General features: G+C 41.8%; 1 protein-coding gene across 2 annotated transcripts in view; it reads left to right on the plus strand.

Annotated features, from left to right (window-relative positions):
• tmem71 (transmembrane protein 71) overlaps positions 1-19,605 on the plus strand; it is a 23,747-nt gene extending 4,142 nt beyond the window's left edge. The window contains exons 2-11 of one of the 2 annotated variants that reach the window (XM_055151477.1): positions 266-304; positions 379-421; positions 1,544-1,747; positions 8,282-8,610; positions 11,549-11,722; positions 11,801-11,867; positions 13,115-13,176; positions 13,464-13,513; positions 14,593-14,619; positions 14,718-19,605. In XM_055151477.1, coding sequence (XP_055007452.1) covers positions 283-304; positions 379-421; positions 1,544-1,747; positions 8,282-8,610; positions 11,549-11,722; positions 11,801-11,867; positions 13,115-13,176; positions 13,464-13,513; positions 14,593-14,616 — 975 coding nt within the window. In that variant the 5' untranslated portion in view covers positions 266-282 and the 3' untranslated portion in view covers positions 14,617-14,619; positions 14,718-19,605. Of the gene's footprint in view, positions 1-265; positions 305-378; positions 422-1,543; positions 1,748-8,281; positions 8,611-11,548; positions 11,723-11,800; positions 11,868-13,114; positions 13,177-13,463; positions 13,514-14,592 lie in introns of both variants that reach the window. The other variant, XM_020931227.2, reaches the window with a different exon arrangement.
• Positions 19,606-19,976: the final 371 nt, after the last annotated feature.

Here is a 19,976-nt window from a genome sequence, read left to right on the forward strand (position 1 = left end):
TGATTTAGTCCTGGTTCAGTCCTGGTTTAGTCCTGGTTTAGTCCTGGTTTAGTCTTTGTTTATTCCTGGTTCCGTCCTGGTTCAGTCCTGGTTCGTCCTGGTTCAGTCCTGGTTCCGTCCTGGTTCAGTCCTGGTTCAGTCCTGGTTCAGTCCTGGTTCCGTCCTGGTTCAGTCCTGGTTCCGTCCTGGTTCAGTCCTGGTTCAGTCCTGGTTCAGTCCTGGTTCAGTCCTCTCTTCTCACTGGAGTGTGTTTGTGTTTTCACAGATCCCTCGGACGTCGTCATGTTCTCTGGAGCCGTCACAAGTACGTCTCACTTCACTTTTGTCAAATTAAATACACATTATTCCAAATTTCATTCCTCTTCTTGCTTGTTTCAGGTTCACCCGTAAAACGCAAACTCAGGAGCGACTTCATGCACGGGTAAATAACTCATACATACATGATTAAAGTGGAACTAAACACTAAATACACTTTTTATTTGCTAATGAATTGTGTAAATGGTGTTTAAATAGCATGGTGTACAGTTCTGAGTCCGTTTTTGATAGATTTGGTGCAATCTAGGTAAATGTCCAGCTCACTGATCAAAAAAAGTGTGTGCTTCCTCCAATAAAAGTGTGTGCTGCCTCCAGTGGCCACTCCACTGCAATTTCAAGTACTATGTGACATCACACAGGACTGCCCTGATTACAGACACGTATTTCTGACACTTTAACATAAATATTCACTTCAAACTACGAAGAAAAAAAACACACCGGGACAGAAAACTACTCCAGGGCAACCATAGTTCTTTTAGAAACGCTGTTTTAGCTTTACCTCGCCGGAAAACCAACAAAAGGGAGAGTTAAGTTCTGTTATCTTTGTCCTGTTTTTTTTTTTTCATGAAAAGTCGCTCTTGGATACGCATGTGCCATCTTTTGGAGTGCGTAAAAGTGGTTGGTTTAGACGCTTTTTCCACTCATCCACAAAATACACTTTTTTTTGCTTTTGAACTGCTGTCAAAAAGTGTGTGCTGCCTCCAGTGGCCACTCTACTGCAGTTTCAAGCACTACGTGACATCACACATGACTGCCCTGATTACAGACACGTGTTTCTCATACAAACACTTCGACTTAGTCACACTGTTCCTCACACCTCCAGCCCCCGACTACAGACCAGTTTCAGTCTTGGTACAGTTCTGGTTCAGCCCTGGTATAACTTGCTTCAGTCCTGTTTAACTTTACCTGGTTTAGTCCTGGTGTAGTCCGTCTAATTCTGGTTGATGAAGTCCTGTTTCACCCCTGGTTCAGCCCAGATGTAGATCTGCTTTAGTCCTGGTTCTGTCCTGATCCTGTTCGGGGACAGTCCTGGTGTAGTCCTGCCTTAGTCTTGGTTCAGTTCTGATTCTGTTCTGGGTCAGTCCTGGGTTAGTTCTTGTTTAGTCTGGTTTAGTCCTGCTTTGGCCCTGATTTAGTCCTGTTTTAGTCCTGTTCAGTCCTGGGTCAGTCCTGGTTCAGTCCTGTTTTAGTCCTGGTTCAGCCCGGTCTCACCCTTTCTCTGTTGCAGTCCTGATGAGTCCTTCCTGTCCCCGGACTCGTCGTACCTGCTGGACACGTCGGACAGCGCCCCCTGCTGCTGTCGCCGCTCCCCGCGCCTCCTCACCAACGGATACTACGACGTGACGCAGGGCAGCTTCACCTGGGACGAGCACGGCAACGTCTCCCTGGCGACCGGCAAGACCAGCGTGTGCTACAAGGAGAACCTGGTCCGGTGAGAGCACGCCCGCTTTAGTCCGGGTTTAGACCTGGTTTTTGAGGAACATTTTTATCATGATTTCATTCAGAATTCAGTTCACAGTGCATTTTACAAACCTGGTCTGGAGGATTCACATTTGGCAAAGACAGAAATCTGAACTGATAAACATGTTTGTAGAAGTCTAAACTACATGATGAACAGCTTTTATACAGAATTAAACCTCATGGAGACACAGGGAGGGCATCTGACACATTTTTTGAACATGTTTGTAGAGGTTTACAGCTACTACAGGGAACACAGAGGATCTTCTTTTGTGGAAAACGTAAATTTTGCCGTAGTTTAGTAGCCAGGCTGGCGCCACCTAGTGCCTCCGCTCAATTTCATTTCTCTCCAACGACTAGGTCAGGAATCAGAATACATTAGACGGTTCGCAAAAACCCCGGAAGGGCGAGTTCGTGCACCAGCCAATCAGTGAAGAGTCAAATATTCTGTGTTGTCAACGATTCCCAAGATCGAGGATTTAAAGCTGGAACAAAGAGAATGTTTGGTGAATTTTATCAGGGGGAAAGATGTTATTGTCCTTCTTCCTACGGGATTTAGGAAAAGTTAAATATACCGTACTTTCTGCACTATTAGGCGCTCTGGATTATAAGGTGCACTGTCATTAAATGGTCTGTTTGCGAACTTTTTTCACAAATATTCCGCACCGGACTTTAAACGAAACTCAACAGTGTGATGGGTCAGTGGTTTTGTTTGTTTGTTCGTTCACGGTGACTCTGGGCTTTGTTCAGTTGTGGCGTGTAGGGAGGGTGCTGTCTGGGACCGCTGGATTGTTGGCGTGTTCGCAGTGACTCAGTTGTTCAGTCGTGTCTAGAAGTGGCACATTGCACTCGCTTTTCGGTTCGTTCCTCCGTTCTGTTCCTCGTCGGCGTGGAGTGATGAGTGTGTCTGTGGGTGTTTGTTGCCGCATGGTCGCTGTCTGCTCCGTGTGTGTTTGCGGCTTTGTAGTTTACTGAAGTCGTGCTGTGACACCCGAGTGGATTCGTGTATGGGGCGCTCTGGATTGTGGGGCGCGCAGTCGTTTTTTGACGGGGTTAGATCAGGGGTGTCAAACTCATTTTGGTCCGGGGGCCGTATCCAACCTACTTTGATGCTAAAGGGGCCGGATCAGAAAACTCATGTCATATAAACCCCAAAAATAACAATAAGTTCAAATATTTTTGCAGAGAAACGCAAATCTATTACAGAAATCTTTTTTAATTGATGAACTCTTTCTTTTACAAAATATTATAATATTATGAACAACCTGAAACTTTAAGAAAAATGCAATTTCAACACAATGTTTTAGCATGAACTTGTGTGCAAACAGGAATAAGTCAATTTTTCTTGTAAAATCCTGCACTCTGCTCCACTTTTCTCATTTTTGACATTTTTCCGATGAGGGTGTCAACAGTCAAAACGATCGTCCTTTAAGAGCATTTGGAAAGAGACAAGTCTTCATTTGTGCTGCGCTGGTGGGAGGGGCCACGTACAGAGATGCTGGAGACGCTGTTATGCTCAGCACCGCAGAAACTTACCAATGTTTTAATGGAAAATATAATTTAAATATTTTAGTAGAAAATCAGCCAAGGGCCAGATTAAAGGTCTTGGAGGGCCGCATCTGGCCCCCGGGCCTTATGTTTGACACCTGTGGGTTAAAGGCTTAAGAGCGCGTCTGATAGCCCGGAAAATATGGTACCAGTTAAGCCCCGTTAGAGGCGCATTACATACGTCACAACCAAACAGCAGCGATTGGTTAAATGATAAAAAGTATCCACCTACCGTCGAGTGAACAAATTCTAACACTGCGAGGTCAGACGGTTTCTACGAAGTGAAACCAGCTGATGAATCAGGCTAGTAGTTTATAGGAACTGACACTAATCCAAACACAAAGTTAATGTAATTTGACTGTATAGTGTTGTACAGCGTTGTTGTTACTGGGTTGTGCGGTATTATCAAAAAGTAGCAATGGCATCAGTTTTATTACTGTCATGATAAAAATCTGCAGCGCATAAGAACCTGATATAATATTATAATTTATTGATACCTACATTTGTTTACTCAGCACAAATGAATGGTTGTATTTTCAGATTAATTTTATCACGATTTAATACTAATATTATCTATAATGTTTCTTTTAACTGCGTGGGGAGATGACATTTGATTAGTTTTGTTCCGTTGTCATGTGACGGTCTTAAGAAAGACCAAGACAAGACGGCCGCAAGCCAGTTGGTCCCAAAAAAAAAAATACTAGTACTTCTGCAATTTGGCAACATTTTGGCTTCAGGACACATTTGTTTACATTTTTACATTACAGAAACAAAACTTAAAACCACATGACTCATTTGCATATATTATAAAGCATTGATAAAAACAGCTCGCTCCTTGTGCACTGATGCGGTTCAGCTTCTGTTGGACTAAACAACTAAACTCAGTGGAATATGAGTGTTCTTTCTGTGACAGAGGATGTGCTGCTGATGGTGAGTCTGTTCTGTGTGTGTGTCGCGTTGGAGATGATTCATGTGAAACTTGTGCAGGTCATACACATAGATCGTACAGCGGTGCGTTTTCGTAGCTTTACCGAAGTTGTACTAAAACATTTTGGTAATACGGTATTACTGTACACCCTGGTAAAATCCTGAGAAGCTTTAACAGTATCTCAGGTTGTTATGCTGTGGGACAGTGTGTGCGGGAACAGTCTGAGCACATGTCACATTCTTCTGGGCTGACTTCACTTCACATGTCACACCCCGCACACACTCTGCTCTGCTTTTACAATATGTCAACCTTAGACCTGATTCAGTCCTTGTTCAGTCTTGCTTCAGTCCTGCTTTTGTCCTGGTTCATTGGTTCTAGCTACATTAATCTTGAATGTCCACTGCATAAAACCAAGTATGATGTATTTTAGTTTGGGTAAAAGCCTGGTTAGTTCTGTTGGTTCAGATCCGGCTGAGCTCATCGCTGCAGGGGCCTGATGTGTTTCTGTGTTTTGCTGTTTTATTTTAGACACTTCCCATTTTAAACACAACCAGATCTGCTCTTTAGACATGTGACTGAAGTGACTAAACAAACAGCCTCTTGCTTAGTTTTTCTATCTCGTTTTTATCTTCGCTTTCATTTGCAAATAAATAAACAGTTAAAGAGGGGGTATTATGAAAAAAAAAGTGGAATATTCCCTCATCAAAAAACATGGAAGAGGTTGTAGATGTCATTCATGCATGTTTGTAGAATTTAGTGATCTCTCTCGGGCCCTATTGGAACCCTCCGTACAGTTAGTGTTGAGTCTGTACAATGCTCTGCCACGACAACTGGCTCTATTCATGCTTAGTGGAAGACGTTAAGAAACATGCGGATGACGACTTTCGGTGTAGTTACTTACCGACGCTGGGCGTGTGATAAAATCAAGGATTTAGCAGCAGTGTTTTCACAACCTGCCAGAGCTTTCCATGAGACTCACATCTTAGTGTTGCAGTCAAGTCCACACTAACCGAGACCAAGACCAGTCCGAGACCACAGGGTTCAGAGACCAAGACAAAACCAACACATTTGATGGTCGAGACCGAGACAAGACCGAGACAAGACCGAGACCATGGCCCATCAAGATCAAATCGAGACCATCTTTGTCATTTTTGACATTTATTTGTATTTTACAGTTATTTTGGCACATATATGTCAGTATTTTTATAAATCTATCTACATTTTATCTGATAAATGTTAATTTAATCTTCAAGCAAACTATAATACACTTAAATACAACACTTTTTTGGACCCTCACTCACAGTTTCAGAAGCTCTTCTTTAAGCCAACTTCCACTGCCACTTTACAGAAAACTACTTAAAAGTGAAGAAACTGTGTCAGATTTTTAAACCTGTTTTCCTAACGGGAGTTACATTATCTTACTGGTTTTTGCAGTGATATTGACGAGCCTTTGCACATCTACCAAACACACATTGTGACAAATAGCAATAGTTTCGATGCGCACTTTTATTTGGCAAACTTCAGCCACATGTCGCAGTAGACCTGCTCTGTGTGGACTAGGGATGGGCATGATTAATCGATTAATCGATAATTGATCATTAAGAATTTCATCGATTACGTTAATTTTAATCGACAAACCGAATGTAGGTTGCTGTGTGTAGCGTGACCAAACAGGTGTGTACATGTGTCTCTCTGCACTCAGAAGGAGCGAGACACAAACATTCGGTCAGTCTGCAGTGTACTGAAGCACAAATGCGTATTTAACAATGATTTATACAAGAAAATCCACACTTTCCGTTGCGTTCGGGACAAGTGTGAGGCCATGTGCACAGTGTATAAAGCAGCACATATGTTTCTGTGTCCAGTGGGAAAAGTTTTGCCAGGTGAGAGTCGCGCAATGTCGATGACGAGTCCCCACCTCCCTCCCCCCGTACGCTGTCCTGGTTTTGACAAACACAAATCTGTTCACACTAACCTGTATTCACCTGAGTCATGTCTTTTAATCCGACAGAAATTGACCGCATCAGTGACACAAGAGCTGTAGTTTTATCTTCGCTGAGTTTATGCAAATTAGCAATGCGGTTTTAAGTTTTGTTTCTGTGAGAGTTGCGCAAAACTGAATTAAACACATTATAATGTCAAACGGGCTGATGTGGCTCTAGAGTCGTTACGGTTTATATGTCGTAAAGTTGAATTTATTTATGCAGATTCAGTAGTGCAGATAGTAATAATAATGATGATCATTTTAATATAAAAACGTTAATGATTAATCGATAATCGATCGTTAATTCTTCCGACGATCGATTAAGAAAATTTCATCGAATGCCCATCCCTAGTGTGGACACTGTAGTCTAACCCAGTTAGACTACAGTCTAACTTATACTTAAATATAAGTACATAAATATGTATCGAAAGCATTAAAAAGAATAAAAAAAAGGTGTTAAAAGATGTAAATTTGTTTTGATGGACACACTGAGAAACCAATAGCAGTTTAGTCTGATGTTGCATTAACCAATAAAGTCAAAGTTGAGGTCCTGGCGTTGCACAAGACCTCAAGTCCGAGACAAGACCAAGTCCATGCGCCTTCAAGACCGAGACAAGACCGAGTCCAACTGCGCTAGAGTCTGAGACGAAACCAAGACCGTAAAAAAACAGTCTGGAGGCCGGTCTCTGGTCTCAGTATGACAACATAATGTACAGGTAAAAATTATAATACAAAAATTTAATAGGGACATTTTCTCAGTTTTCGCAGATTTTGTCAGACTTCCAAACGTCAGCCGGTTTTGTGACTCCAGAGCGTGAAAAGAGCCAATTCTCCATAAATATATAAAAACATGATACAAAGCTGATGTGATATGCAGTGCTCTGGTTTTATACATGTACATGAAACATTTGACTGAAATACCAAAGCAAGTGAACTCATTTAAGTTTAGGTTCTGGATCTCACTTTTCTCTTTAAGGTTTTATCTCATCATTAAACGTAAATTTCCTGGTGGTGAGGGTGTGTCATGTGCGTAATGGTGCATTTATGTGTACATTTTACTGTGAATGTGTTAAAAATTAATTGAAACAAGTGCAATCAGAGATATCAGCCTGGTCCCCATGAGGCGTCGGTGGGTCAGTTCATCACCACAGAAGCAGTTTATGAGGAGCTCAGCCCATATTACATGATCATTATATCCACAATACAATGTGTGTATCTGTACAGGCCCATGAACATTTGTGTGATATTGGTCACACATGAGAATGTCTGTGTGTAACGAGTGTGTAATTTTTCATGAGTTGTGTGTATGTGAGTTGTGTGACTGTAGATCAGTGTGTTGTGAATCACCAGAAAAAGAAGAAATGGAAATTATTTTCATTCCAATTAGAATTTTAATGGCTACACTGAAAGAGAAAGGAACTGTTATAATTAGTGATTATCTCAAAAACTATTAGTATTTTACTGCTCAAATACATAGAATTATAAATCGATAATATTTTTCCTGAGATTTTGAGACACTCCTGTTGCTCGAGCTCCATTCTTCACGGAGTTATGACCAAAAACGCATATTTGACCTTGTTTACCTTGACCTTCAAGTGACCTTGACCGGTTTCAACCTGTAACATCCAGTGTGCCCCGGTTATGTGTGTGCCAACTTGTGTGATGATTGGGTGAATATTTTAGGGCGCAGATGGTTCAGAAATTGCCGAAATTGCCCGATCCTTTAGTAACGCCGTGACTTTTCAATTAACCTGCGTGACCTCAAATGACCTTGGATCGTCGCCAACCCTTTTTTTTTTTTTTTTGTGGCATTGTGGCACAGACACATAGGGTGAATACAAAACCTGGTCAACCCTTCAGGGACCAGGTAAAAAAAAAGGTTTCTCTTCAACAAATCCTTCCTCTAAAAATAAAGGCCCTCACGTTGTAACAGTGGGGCCAAATTCCAGGGCCTCAGTCACTGTTGGCTTAGTGTCCACGAGGATTTAACGGTGAGGTGAAGAAGGTTAGAACAACTCTCACTTCCTGTTTCCTGTTTGTGTTCTCAGGGTGTTCAGGCGCAGGCGGCGTCCTCACAGCGCCCTCGTCAGTCTGCTCCACGACGTCAAAGACAACTGTCAGTCATGGCTCGACCAGAAGGTGTTCGGGGGAATGTTCAGGACCAACCACTGCCAAGATCTCAGCCAGGATCTGAGCCAGGACCTGAGTCTGGACCAGAGCTTAGACCAGAGTCCCATCCGGAGCAGAGACAGACCCCACTGGGACCTAGACCAAACCCAAGACCAAGACCAGGACCTGGACTGGAGCAGGACCGACGAGTCTCTGTGGACCAGACTCAACAGCACCGAACTGGAGGAAAAGAGGGACTTTATATACGGTATGTATCCAGACCTCTTCGCTTCAGTCCTCCAGACCTTTAGCGATTGTTATGCAGCTGTTGTGTCTTTGGGCAAGACATTTAACCCCCTGTGTGAATGTGAAATGTGAGTTATTCAATACTTTATTTTTTACAATCCATAACTGTGACAAACTACATTGACAAACTATTTCTTACAATTGTTTTACTTCTGGTTTAGTCCAGGTTTAGTTCCTTCGTTAGTCTCGGTTTAGTCACAGTTTTGACGCAGATTTAGTGGGATAAAAGTGTGAATGCACCGTAAGAATAAACCAGGACCACACTTGGACTAAAACAAAACCAGAAACCAGGACATAACCGGGACTAAAACAGATTTAAAACAAACCTAACCAGGATAATCCATGTGTCATTTGTTTATTTATTTTTCAAAATTAAACCAAAAATAAGAAAATGAAAAAAACAACTGTTTTCTTCAATATTTGTCTCCAAAACTAAAATGAAAAAAACAGATAACGATTCATTTTTTTTCAGTTTTTGATTTTGTGTTTAAATCAAAAATGGAAAAAAAAATGGATAATGGACATTTCCCATTTCCGTGACTTAAACTGCGATGACGGAACCAGGACTAAAACAGGACTAAACCAGGGATCAGACCAGAACCAGACCAGGATTGAGACCAGGACTGAGACCGGGACCAGACCAGGATTGAGTCAGGGACCAGGACCAAGCCTGAGACTGGGACTGAGACCGGGACTGAGGCCGGAACTGAGGCCGGGACTGAGACCGGGACTGAGACCAGGACTCAGACCAGGACCAGACCAGGATTGAGTCCTGGACCAGGACCAGGACGGAGACCTGGACTGAGAACGGGACCAGACCAGAATTGAGACCGGGACCAGCCTGGGACTGAGACCAGAACTGAGGCCGGGATCAGACCAAGAAACAGATCGGGACTGAGACTGGGACCAGACCAGGACTGAGACCAGGACTGAAAACGATTTAGTCTTGTTTCAGTCCTGATTCAGTCAGTTTTGCAGTGCAAAATCCGTCATTGCAGTTTAAGTCACAGAAATGGGAATCAAATCGTTATCTGTTTTTTCATTTTGGTTTTGGAGACACATAATGAAAAAAATTGTTGTTGTTTTTTGTTTTCTTATTTTTTGTTTTATATTAAAAAACGAATGAACGAACGATACACGGATTCAGGATGAAATTAGTACTAAACCAGGACGAAAATACTAATACTAAATCAGGATTTAACCAGAATTAGACAAGATTTAAACCAGGACTTCACTAGAACTAAACCAGCACGATAAACCAAGACTATAGTAAGCCTTGCCCCCTTTTATTATGCAGCACCATTTGGTTAGTGGGTAGGGAGCCAATAAAACTCGATGAAACTAAATCTCTCCCTCCTCCTCGTGTCTGATGAGAATCACTGTAGCGCAGATTTTACCTGAGAAGACACAGCCCCAAACTGAAGGCACCAGACCGGATTTAGTGCAAACAGAGGAAGACAATAGACCTTTTATGTGGTGTACAGAAAATCACTGTACAGAAAATCACTGTAAAGAAACTGTAGTCATTGAGCTGCAAGATTAAGTGCAGCGGGACTGACAATGACGTTTAAACGGAAAATATTTTTATGAGGTAATACGGTGTGTTTTTGTTCTTGTTGAAATAACCTCAAAATTTCACACAATGTAAAAAACGTTTATCACCGTGGTTACGCTCTAAACATAACGCGCGATAGGTGAAATCTGCGAAGTAATCAACTTTATATTTTACAATTTTTATATCTGTTTTAAGTCTGTAAAACCCTTCAGCACAAACTTTATACACTTTTCTCAGACAGGACAGTTACAAACCTTTTTACATCCTTCTTAAAACTTATCGCTGCTGTCATCCTTTTGTTATTTTCCTCCTTCTTTATGTAACAAACCGAAGATTAATTTATTCGCGCAGAGTCCTGCACGGGTCCATTTTTGAAGGGCCACACCTGCGCATTACAGGACCGCACCCGCCCGCACCTGCCCACACCCGCCCTGTAACCTGACATTATATCAAACTTTTGAACTGCGCACACCACGGACTGAACCAAGACTAAACCAGGACTAACCCGGGACTAATTCCAGGACTAAAGAGGAGTACTGAACCAGGACTGAACCAGGATTAAACAGGAGTAAAACATGAGTAAACCAGGTCTAAACCAGAACTAAAACAGGACTGAACCAGGACTAAACCAAGCCTAAACCAGGATTGAACCAGGACTGAACCAGGATTAAACAGGAGTAAAACAGGAGTAAACCAGGTCTAAACCAGGACTAAAACAGGACTGAACCAGGATTAAACCAAGACTAAACCAGGACTGAACCAGGACTAAACCAGGTCTAAACCAGGACTAAAACAGAACTGAACCAGGACTGAACCAGGACTAAACCAGAACTGAACTAGGACTAAAACAGGACTAAACCAGGACTAAACCAGAACTAAACCAGGACTCACTGTCAGGATGGGCTCGGAGGTGACCGCAGGAGAAAGGACCAGCTCAGAGCTCCGGCACCTCACGATAAACCCGGCCGTCGCCCGATCGCGCTGCACTTCAGAATCACACTTCTAGAAATCGAACATTTATGTGAATTCGGCAGCTGAACACATTCTGTACTGTACAGGAGACACGGCACGGAGGAGATTGATTGACAGTGGTCTACAGCCAATCAGGACTCAGGGGGGGAACACAATACGCACTCATATGCTGTAAAAAAAACAAACAAGAAAAACAAGAAACACTGTACTAAAAAAATCCGTGAAACAGCGAGACCACGAAAGATGAACCACGATATAGCGAGGGACGACTGTATAAAAAAGCCATACTGTGGAACATTCTAGGCAAAGTGTTTTCTTAACGTAAGTCTTCATCTAAATGTTTCTTTCTGAACTTTTGCTTTTTTTCTTCCAGACCCCACTGAAGCTCCGCCCCCTCCAAACAAACAACCACTGATCCAGGAAGAGACCTGCCCTGACACCTGTCAATCACAGGACGCCTTCAGCCAATCCGTGGGCGGTTTGTCCGAGGTCCCGCCCTCCTTGTTCTCAAAGAGCTGCCGCTGTCCGAGCTCCGAGCAGAAAACAGGCGAGGACTCTTCACTTCAGGAAACTTTTCATGGACTCCGTAAACTGATCTGACCATGTTAATGTTTGTTTATCGCAGGTTTGACTCTGAGGGGCTTCCTGCTCTTCATCTTCACACTCTTCATCACGGCGGCTCTGTACTCAGGGTAATCACACATCCGCACACTCACAAGAAGAAGAGCCATAGTTCTCGGTCGTTTGTGTAGATCTGGACGAGCAGCAGCCAAATGAAGATACTGACTTCAGGATCATTCATAAAATAATATCTAGCAGTTCATGATTTTCTCACAACAACACAATATTCTGTCATATTTAATACACGGAGGGGTAAATTTGTGTTGTAATACAGTGAGGAATGTTAGTACACAGTTGTGCTCTAAAGTTTCTGGTGGTGGGTTGTTTACTGAAGATGATTACACAATATTACACAGATCAGAGGTGAACTTTTTTCACCATGAGCCACATTTTGAAACATTTGAAATGCAGAACCAAAGGCCAGTGGTCAATACAATGATTCATTAGGAGCATTTTGCAATTTTGTCAGAGCTGTGATTAATAAAACTTGAAACATTAAGGACTTAGGTCTGTATCTGAATGCAGTGTGGTGACATTGAGTTCATAGTCGTACAATAACTTAAATTTTCTGTACACACTCTATGATCAACTCGGTCGTCTTATGGATCGCAACAGTGACCACCCACCCCCAGGTCCAGAAGTAAATTTTCCATTAATTTTTCTTATAGAATAAAAAAAAAAACTACTTAACAATGTTTTTATTTTGTTTTTGTACATTATCAAAGCATAATTACAATCTATTCGCCAGTCCTGTACATGAAAACAAATAAAAAACAAAAACAAGTACAGTTAGAAAATTAAGTTATAGCCATCCATGCATTTTTTATTTTTTTTTTTTTTCCCCCAAACCTAAACATAAGTAAATTCCCTACAAAACTTTTAAGAAGACCCCACACCTTGTCAAGCTGTTTCAACTTTCCTTTCCTAATGTTTCCAAGGTAAAAACTATAAGCATCTGTTTTACCCAGTACACCAACTTGGGCTTACAAGTTTTTTTTCCAAAATGTTCCAGTTGTTCTTTTTGCTTGGAAAAAACCCACGTGCTTTTTGAGATATATATTTAAAATAAACATAGTAGGATTTGTTGGTATATTCTTTGAGATAATCATCTTTACCACTTCTCTAAAAGAGTCCCATCTCAGGGCATTGCAATTGAAAACAGACTGATATTATTGAGCGTGTAGCTGGTTAGCCTCTGCAGTGACTTTGAATTCTTAATATTTGACATTTTTCTCAAATCGATTGGAAAAATGAATAGAAAGCTCCATTAATAGCTGCTGTTTTGTTGCTCATGTTGTTGTTTTTGTGTGTGCGTCAGGTGTCTGTGGTGGAGCTCGGCGGTGACCTCGGCTCTCTTCCTCACAGTCTCCACATTCATGAGTGAGTTTCATATAAATATAAAGTACAGAAAATATATCAGTTATATTGATACCGAAGGTCATGTGCGTAAACAGCAGAATGCACTTGTCTTCATCAGCGTAACCAGCAGACAGACTGTAGTACGTTTCACTTTTTCACTGATTCTGGTGAAATGAATCGCCTGTAGTTTGTGCGGATCGTTCTGACTGTTCTTAGACGTCTATAGAGTCATTTATTAAACAGATAAATGTTGACAGTTTTAAACCACCGTGTGAGCTGAACTTTGTTGTTGTGCTTGTGTTTTTCAGTCGTGACAAAGTCTGGTCCCATGGGCGAGTGGAGGAAGGCCAAGACTGAGGTACAGCTCTTACACTGTCACCTTTCTCTCTCCAGTTCACTGCACATGATGTATTTGGAATTAAAGGACTACACCAGGATCTAAACCATGACCTGAACCAAGATTAAACTAGGATTAAACGAGGACTAAATCAAGTCTAGACCAGGACTAAATCAGGATTAAATTAGGACAAAATCAGGTCTAAATCAGGACCAAAAAAGTACTAAATCAGATCTAGACCAGGACTAAACCAGGACTAGACTAAACTAAATAAGGTCTACACCAAGACCAAACCAGGACTAAATCAGGTCTAGACAAGGACTAAACAAAAATTAATAAGGTCTACACCAGGACTAAACAAGGATCAAATCAGGTCTAGACCAAGACTAAACAAGGACTAAACTAGGACTAAATCAGGTCTAGACAGGACTAAACCAGGACTACACCAGGATTAAACTAAAACTCGATCAGGTCTAAACCAGGACTAAACTAAAACTAAATAAGGTCTACACCAGGACCATACTAAAACTAAACTAGGACTAAATCAGGTGTAGACCAGGACTAAACCAGGATTAAACTAGGACCAAATCAGGTCTAACCCCGGACTAAACTAAAACTAAGGTCTATACCAGAACCAAACCAGGACTAAATCAGGTCTAGACCAGGACTAACCAGGAATAAACCAGGTCTAAACCAGGACTAAACAAACAAACAAAAAAAAAAGGTCTACAACAGGACCAAACCAGGACTAAACCAGGATTAAACTAGGACTAAATCAGGTGTAAACCAGGACTAAACAAAAACTAAATAAGGTCTACACCAGGACTAAACCAGACAATCTCAGGATTTAACTCTTAAAACTTTGCTAAACCCTCAATCAGCCTTGATTTTTAGTCTTAGATTAAACCTCATTTGTAGCCTATTAATTGAGTTCTTGTTTAGTTATGGTTAAATGTTGATCTCGTCCTGGTTTAGTCCTGGTTTAGTCCTGGTTTAGTCCAAAAATTCGTCACTAGTTGACGTAACCCTGGCCTTACTCAGTCCACGTGTACGATGTCCCTCTGAGGACCGTGTCTAACTCGGTCGTCTTTTCTTTACAGGACATCACCTCAAGGAACGAGTAAAGGGTGAGACGAGTCCACTCCAAAGTCCACGTCCTCCTGTCCTCTCCCAACGTCCACTTTGAGACGACCCTGATACATGTCCACGTGTCTGTCCACTCCAAAATGTCCACATCCTCCGGTCGTCCTCTCCAAATGTGAATGAGAAATGAGAAGATTTGTAAGACGATGTGGAGGACCCGGCTCAACCCTTCGGTGCCAAACGGAGGACGCAGTTTGGACTCTGAAACTGGACTAGATTTAAAGGTTGTATAGAGGATTTACCAAGGAACGAGGAATACAGCTCCCTAAGCAGAAACGCCTCCTCCCGCCTCGTCCTTACGCCAGAAATCGTGCTCGTTTACGACCGGCGCGCTTTCAGAATCTCAGAACGAATCGCTCTTGAAGTGACCTTTCCAGTCATCATTTAGGAACCAAAGCGTCAGTCTTTAGACCCATCGTCTGCTTCAGTCGCGCCGTCGCTGGAAGGAATCGCCCAGAATCACCTTAGGTTGTCTTCGCTCCTTTTCCCCTTCTCTTCTTCTTTCAGTGACCTCAAAAACGGACTTTCTTTTTCATCTGCCATCGTAACAAACTTTGCGCGACAGTTCGAAAAAGCCGCTAAGGACCGCTGCGTTGGTCGAGTAAAAAGCGTCTTGCGTACTGTATTTTCGGGACTATAATTCATTCCGGAGTATAAGTCACACCAGCCAAAAAAAACATATACAAGTCGCACTGTTTGGGGTTAATTTAGTTCGAAAAATACAGTATGTGGAATGCACGAGAGACGGTTGATGTTTATTTGGCCCCAACACGTCCACGGTTGGATTTTCATTCTTTTTTTTTTGGTCGTCATAATCACAAGGCTGCTGCGTCTATATAAAGCTATTTTGAACTTAAAAATCCTCCATACAACCTTTAAATGTCTCACTCTATTTGATAATATTCAGGTCAGTGTAGGATCCCTGCTTTACTTTTTTGACCCAGACCTGTCGCTACAGTTTTGATCGTACGTTTGTGTTTATCGAGGCAGCTGATCGACGAGGTGGAGGTGATTTCCGTAGCAGCCTTAGACTCGTGTTACAAAATGATCATGTGGCTTTTTAGTTAGGTCCATCAGGGAACCTAGAACCAAGCTTTTAAGAACAGAATCATATCTTTATCTTTGTGACTTTGTGGATTTTTTATACCTGAAAATAATGGATGTTAGTGATGGGCGATACCAGTGACTTTTGTTTCAATACAATACAAAATAATACTATGACAAATATTTCAATATCGATCCAGTGCTGATACCGATGAGTTTGAATCTTTTATATTACTACAAGGGGTGGGACGAGATGCAATTTTCACAAGACGAGAAGCACCACAAGATTTGATCCACAAGAACAAGACAAGATGAGATTTTGACATTATTTGTATTAAACAAGCAACACTTTAGTCCAGCTCAGTTTTTTTTTGTCATCAAAAAAATAAAATAAAATAATCTAGGTCATTTTGTTTCGTTCACAATCATTTTGAGCCCCTCTCCAGAGCGAAAAATACTTGACACCACTGTATGATGTCATCAGGTGGTAATCGTTATTACATTTTTTGGACACTGAGGAGTGCTTCAAATTGGGCCAAAAACGATATTTGTGCACCATTACAAGGTGTTTACTGTTTAGTCAGTTGAACACTGAAATTATCACCTTTTATTTAAAACCTGAATATTGAAATATTGATCTATTCATTCAAGGAACATCTGTGTCTCTGTTGTTTGTCTTTTCAACATGTAACTCTCGAACTGCTCATCTGACTGACCCCCACGGGGAAGTGTAGCCAGCAACAACTTCTGAAGTTATCGGCTATTTTCTTCCATCCCACGATGCGAGGCCTCTTTTTGGAGCCATTGGGTCCTTAAGACTCACTGTCCAGCTCACTGTTCAGCTTTATCTCGACTGACCTCAAGAGCAAGAGCCTCAAGGGCAAGGGGAGAGAGAGCTTTGAAGGCAACCTGCTCTCCTACAGAGAGCAAGAGAGCTGTGGCTCCCCTGCAAAACTGACCAAGGCGGTGAAGGTTGCCTCAATCTTCACCTCAACCTGCTTTGCAACCGCTTTGGTCAGTTTTGCAAGAGAGCTACAGCTGCTTTTCCTCAAGCCAGATGCTCTGAAGTCTCATATGCTCCTTTTCTAATGACTGCCACCTGTCCAGTATATTCCGCATTTTTCTATCGCACACGTCCATGTTGTTGTCCATGTTGTTGTCGTCCTTGGATTATTCAGGGTGATTGATGTGAAATAACCTCCTAGTTACACCAAAGCACAACAGTGTGTAAGCGCAGCAGCACAGCACACGAGCAAAACACACTCAGGTTTGGCTTTCCATTTTAACCGTTCAGACAATCTACACCAGCAGTGTCATACGCGAGTCTAATAACTATCATCATGACTTTGTTTAAGAGTTACGCATGGAACAGACAAACAGAGACACAGACAGATGTTCCTTGAATTAATAGATAAGTAGTGCAATTCATTTCAGAATTTTGAATATTCGTATTTATTTTATGTAATACTTTAGCGGCCGCTGTAGTACTGTTTTTTTTTTTGTTTTTTGTTTTTTGTTTTTTTTTGGAAATACATCTTCTCAAATTGTACTCAAAAGCTCTTGATTCAGTTTTTCCAAGCCGAAGGTAAATTCAGGGGGAAAAAAATCTCACAAAATCATTTTTCTCGTGCGTGTCTAATCTTGTGGCAATTTTGTCTTGCGAGATCTTTCGGCAAATATAAAATATGGCATAAAAAGGCCAGTACAATTTGTTTACAATTTTTCAATATTAATATTTTTCAATACCTCAGTTAGTATTGATATTCTGGTATCGATCCTCCCATCACTAATGAACATGGTTTAGTTCTTGTATCGAGACTGTGCATGGTAATACAAGACGGACATGTAAATAGGCTATGCTGGATTTTAGCCTATCCATGGGTTTCGACGATGTGGAAATGTGACTGTTGCCATAGCAATAACTTTGAATTTATAAAAGCAAAATAAAATGCGTCTTTTAAATTATATAGAAGTCCTCAAAATGGAGTCACAACAGAAACCCATCAATAGGGCAGAATCCCGTCCGCCGTACTCAGGTGGGTGAAGTGTCTTGCTCAAGTACAAGCGGTGGCTCAGACGGTCGAGTGTTTGACCTGTGACTGGAAGGTTTGTGCTTGTAAAAACCCACTCTAACCAGTTCTGTTGTTGGGTTTAAGATGAATCGTGTACTAAACAGTGTCGTGGCTGGAGTGTGGAGAGATTGTGGTGTCGGTGTTGTGATTATGTTGTGTCAAAATGAGCTCAGACCAAACCAGCGTGTGTTTGAATCATGTACCGTATTTTCCGCACCATAGAGCGCACTCAAAAGCCTCCAACGCCATCAAAAAACTACTGAGCGCCCCATAAGCCAGAGCGCCCTATACACAAATCCACTCAGGTGTCCCAGCATGACTTCAGTAAACTACAAAGCCACACCACCCGCAGCGCACGCAAACACACACGGAGCAGACAGCGACCGTGTAGCGAAAAACATGTCTGTCCACTCCAAAATGTCCACATCCTCCTGTCCTCCTCTCCAAATGCGAATGAGAAATGAGAAGGTTTGTAAGGCGATGTGGAGGACTTGGCTCAACCCTTCAGTGCCAAACGGAGGACGCTGTTTGGACTCTGAAACCGGACTAGATTTAAAAGTTGTATAGAAGATTTACCAAGGAAAGAGAAATACAGCTCCATAAGTTGAAACGCCTCCTCCCGCCTCGTCCTTACGCCAGAAATCGTGCTTCTTTACAGCCGGCGCGCTTTCAGAATCGCAGAAAGAATCGCTCCTGAAGTGACCTGTCCAGAAGTAATTTAGGAACCAACGCGTTAGACTTTAGATCCTCCATCGCTGTGTTTGATTCATGTACCGTATTTTCCGGGCTATAGGGCGCACTCAAAAGCCTCCAACCCCATCAAAAAACGATTGCGTGCCCCGCAATCCAGAGCGCCCTATACACGAATCCGCTCGGGTGTCCCAGCACGACTTCAGTAAACTACAAAACCGCATCACCCGCAGAACACGCAAACACACACGGAGCAGACAGCGACCGCACAGCGACAAACACCCACAGACACACTCATCACTCCACGCCGACGAGGAACGGAACGGAGGAACGAACCGAAAAAAGCGAGCGCAACGTGCCGCTTCTAGACGCGACTGAACAACCGAGTCACTGCGAACACGCCGACAATCCGTTGGTCCCAGACAGCACCCTCCCTACACGCCACAACTGAACAAAGCCCAGAGTCACTGTGAACGCCACAAACAAACAAAACCACTCACCCATCACACTGTTGTGTTTTGTTTAAAGTCCGGGGTGGTTTATTTGTGAAAAAAAGTTTGAAAATAGACCATTTAATGATAATCCAGAGCGCCTAATAGTGCGGAAAATACGGTATTTTATAATCTCATGGACAGAGCTGGATAAAGACCGCCTGCTCCTCCTGTAGGGGGCGCTGCAGAGGAATTTATTATTATTGTATTACCGCATTTATATTATAGTATGTTAATAATACTTCAGATGTTTTGCTATTGTGACCAATGTACTGTATTACTGAGATTATGGGGCTGTTGTTTCATTAAAAAGAAAAGTCTGATCTGACACAAACTGATAATGAAATAGAAATTAAAGCTATATCAAAGTATTCTCATAATAATGTGAGCGACTGTATTTTACATTATATTATATTTGTAATAACTTATTAATTTTTGCACTGAAACTTTTTAATGAAGCAAAATGTAAACCGCAGACGTATAGGACGCAGTGAGGTAAACAGAGGAGCCCGCATTTCAAAGTGATCCGAGCCCTCACAGCTGTCGGGGGTTTGTACTCTGTGTTCATGACGTGTGCTTTTGTATCGATTGGGGCACTTCCTGTGGCTCACGTGAGTTCTACTAACACGACGTGCATGTGATCAACTCTCAATAAATAAACTTTATACATAAACTCTTCGTGTCTGTTTTTTTACAAGCAGGAAATATATTAGGGCCCAGTCAAGCAGAAGTAAACAACAAGGCCAAAAATTCAAGTTAATGCATCTGATATAAAAATGTATTGAACAGATACATATGTACTCTAGTTTATGAAACTGTTGACCTTTTTTCTGTACCATTTTTGGTTCTAAAGTTACATATGTTTTAAACAGACCATGTATGAAACATGGAACAAAAATTATTTCCCAAATTTCAAAGACCTGAAAATGATGTAAATAAATGGATTTCATCATATCTTGTGTTATTCCATCTTTAAACTGTTGATGAAGGTACATGATTTTTTTTTTTTTTTATGTATTTAAAATGATACAAAATTTGCTTAGA

This window comes from Boleophthalmus pectinirostris, unplaced genomic scaffold (assembly GCF_026225935.1).
Source record: "Boleophthalmus pectinirostris isolate CB_2022bp ecotype Guang Dong unplaced genomic scaffold, ASM2622593v1 HiC_scaffold_16, whole genome shotgun sequence".
NCBI lineage: Eukaryota > Metazoa > Chordata > Actinopteri > Gobiiformes > Gobiidae > Boleophthalmus > Boleophthalmus pectinirostris.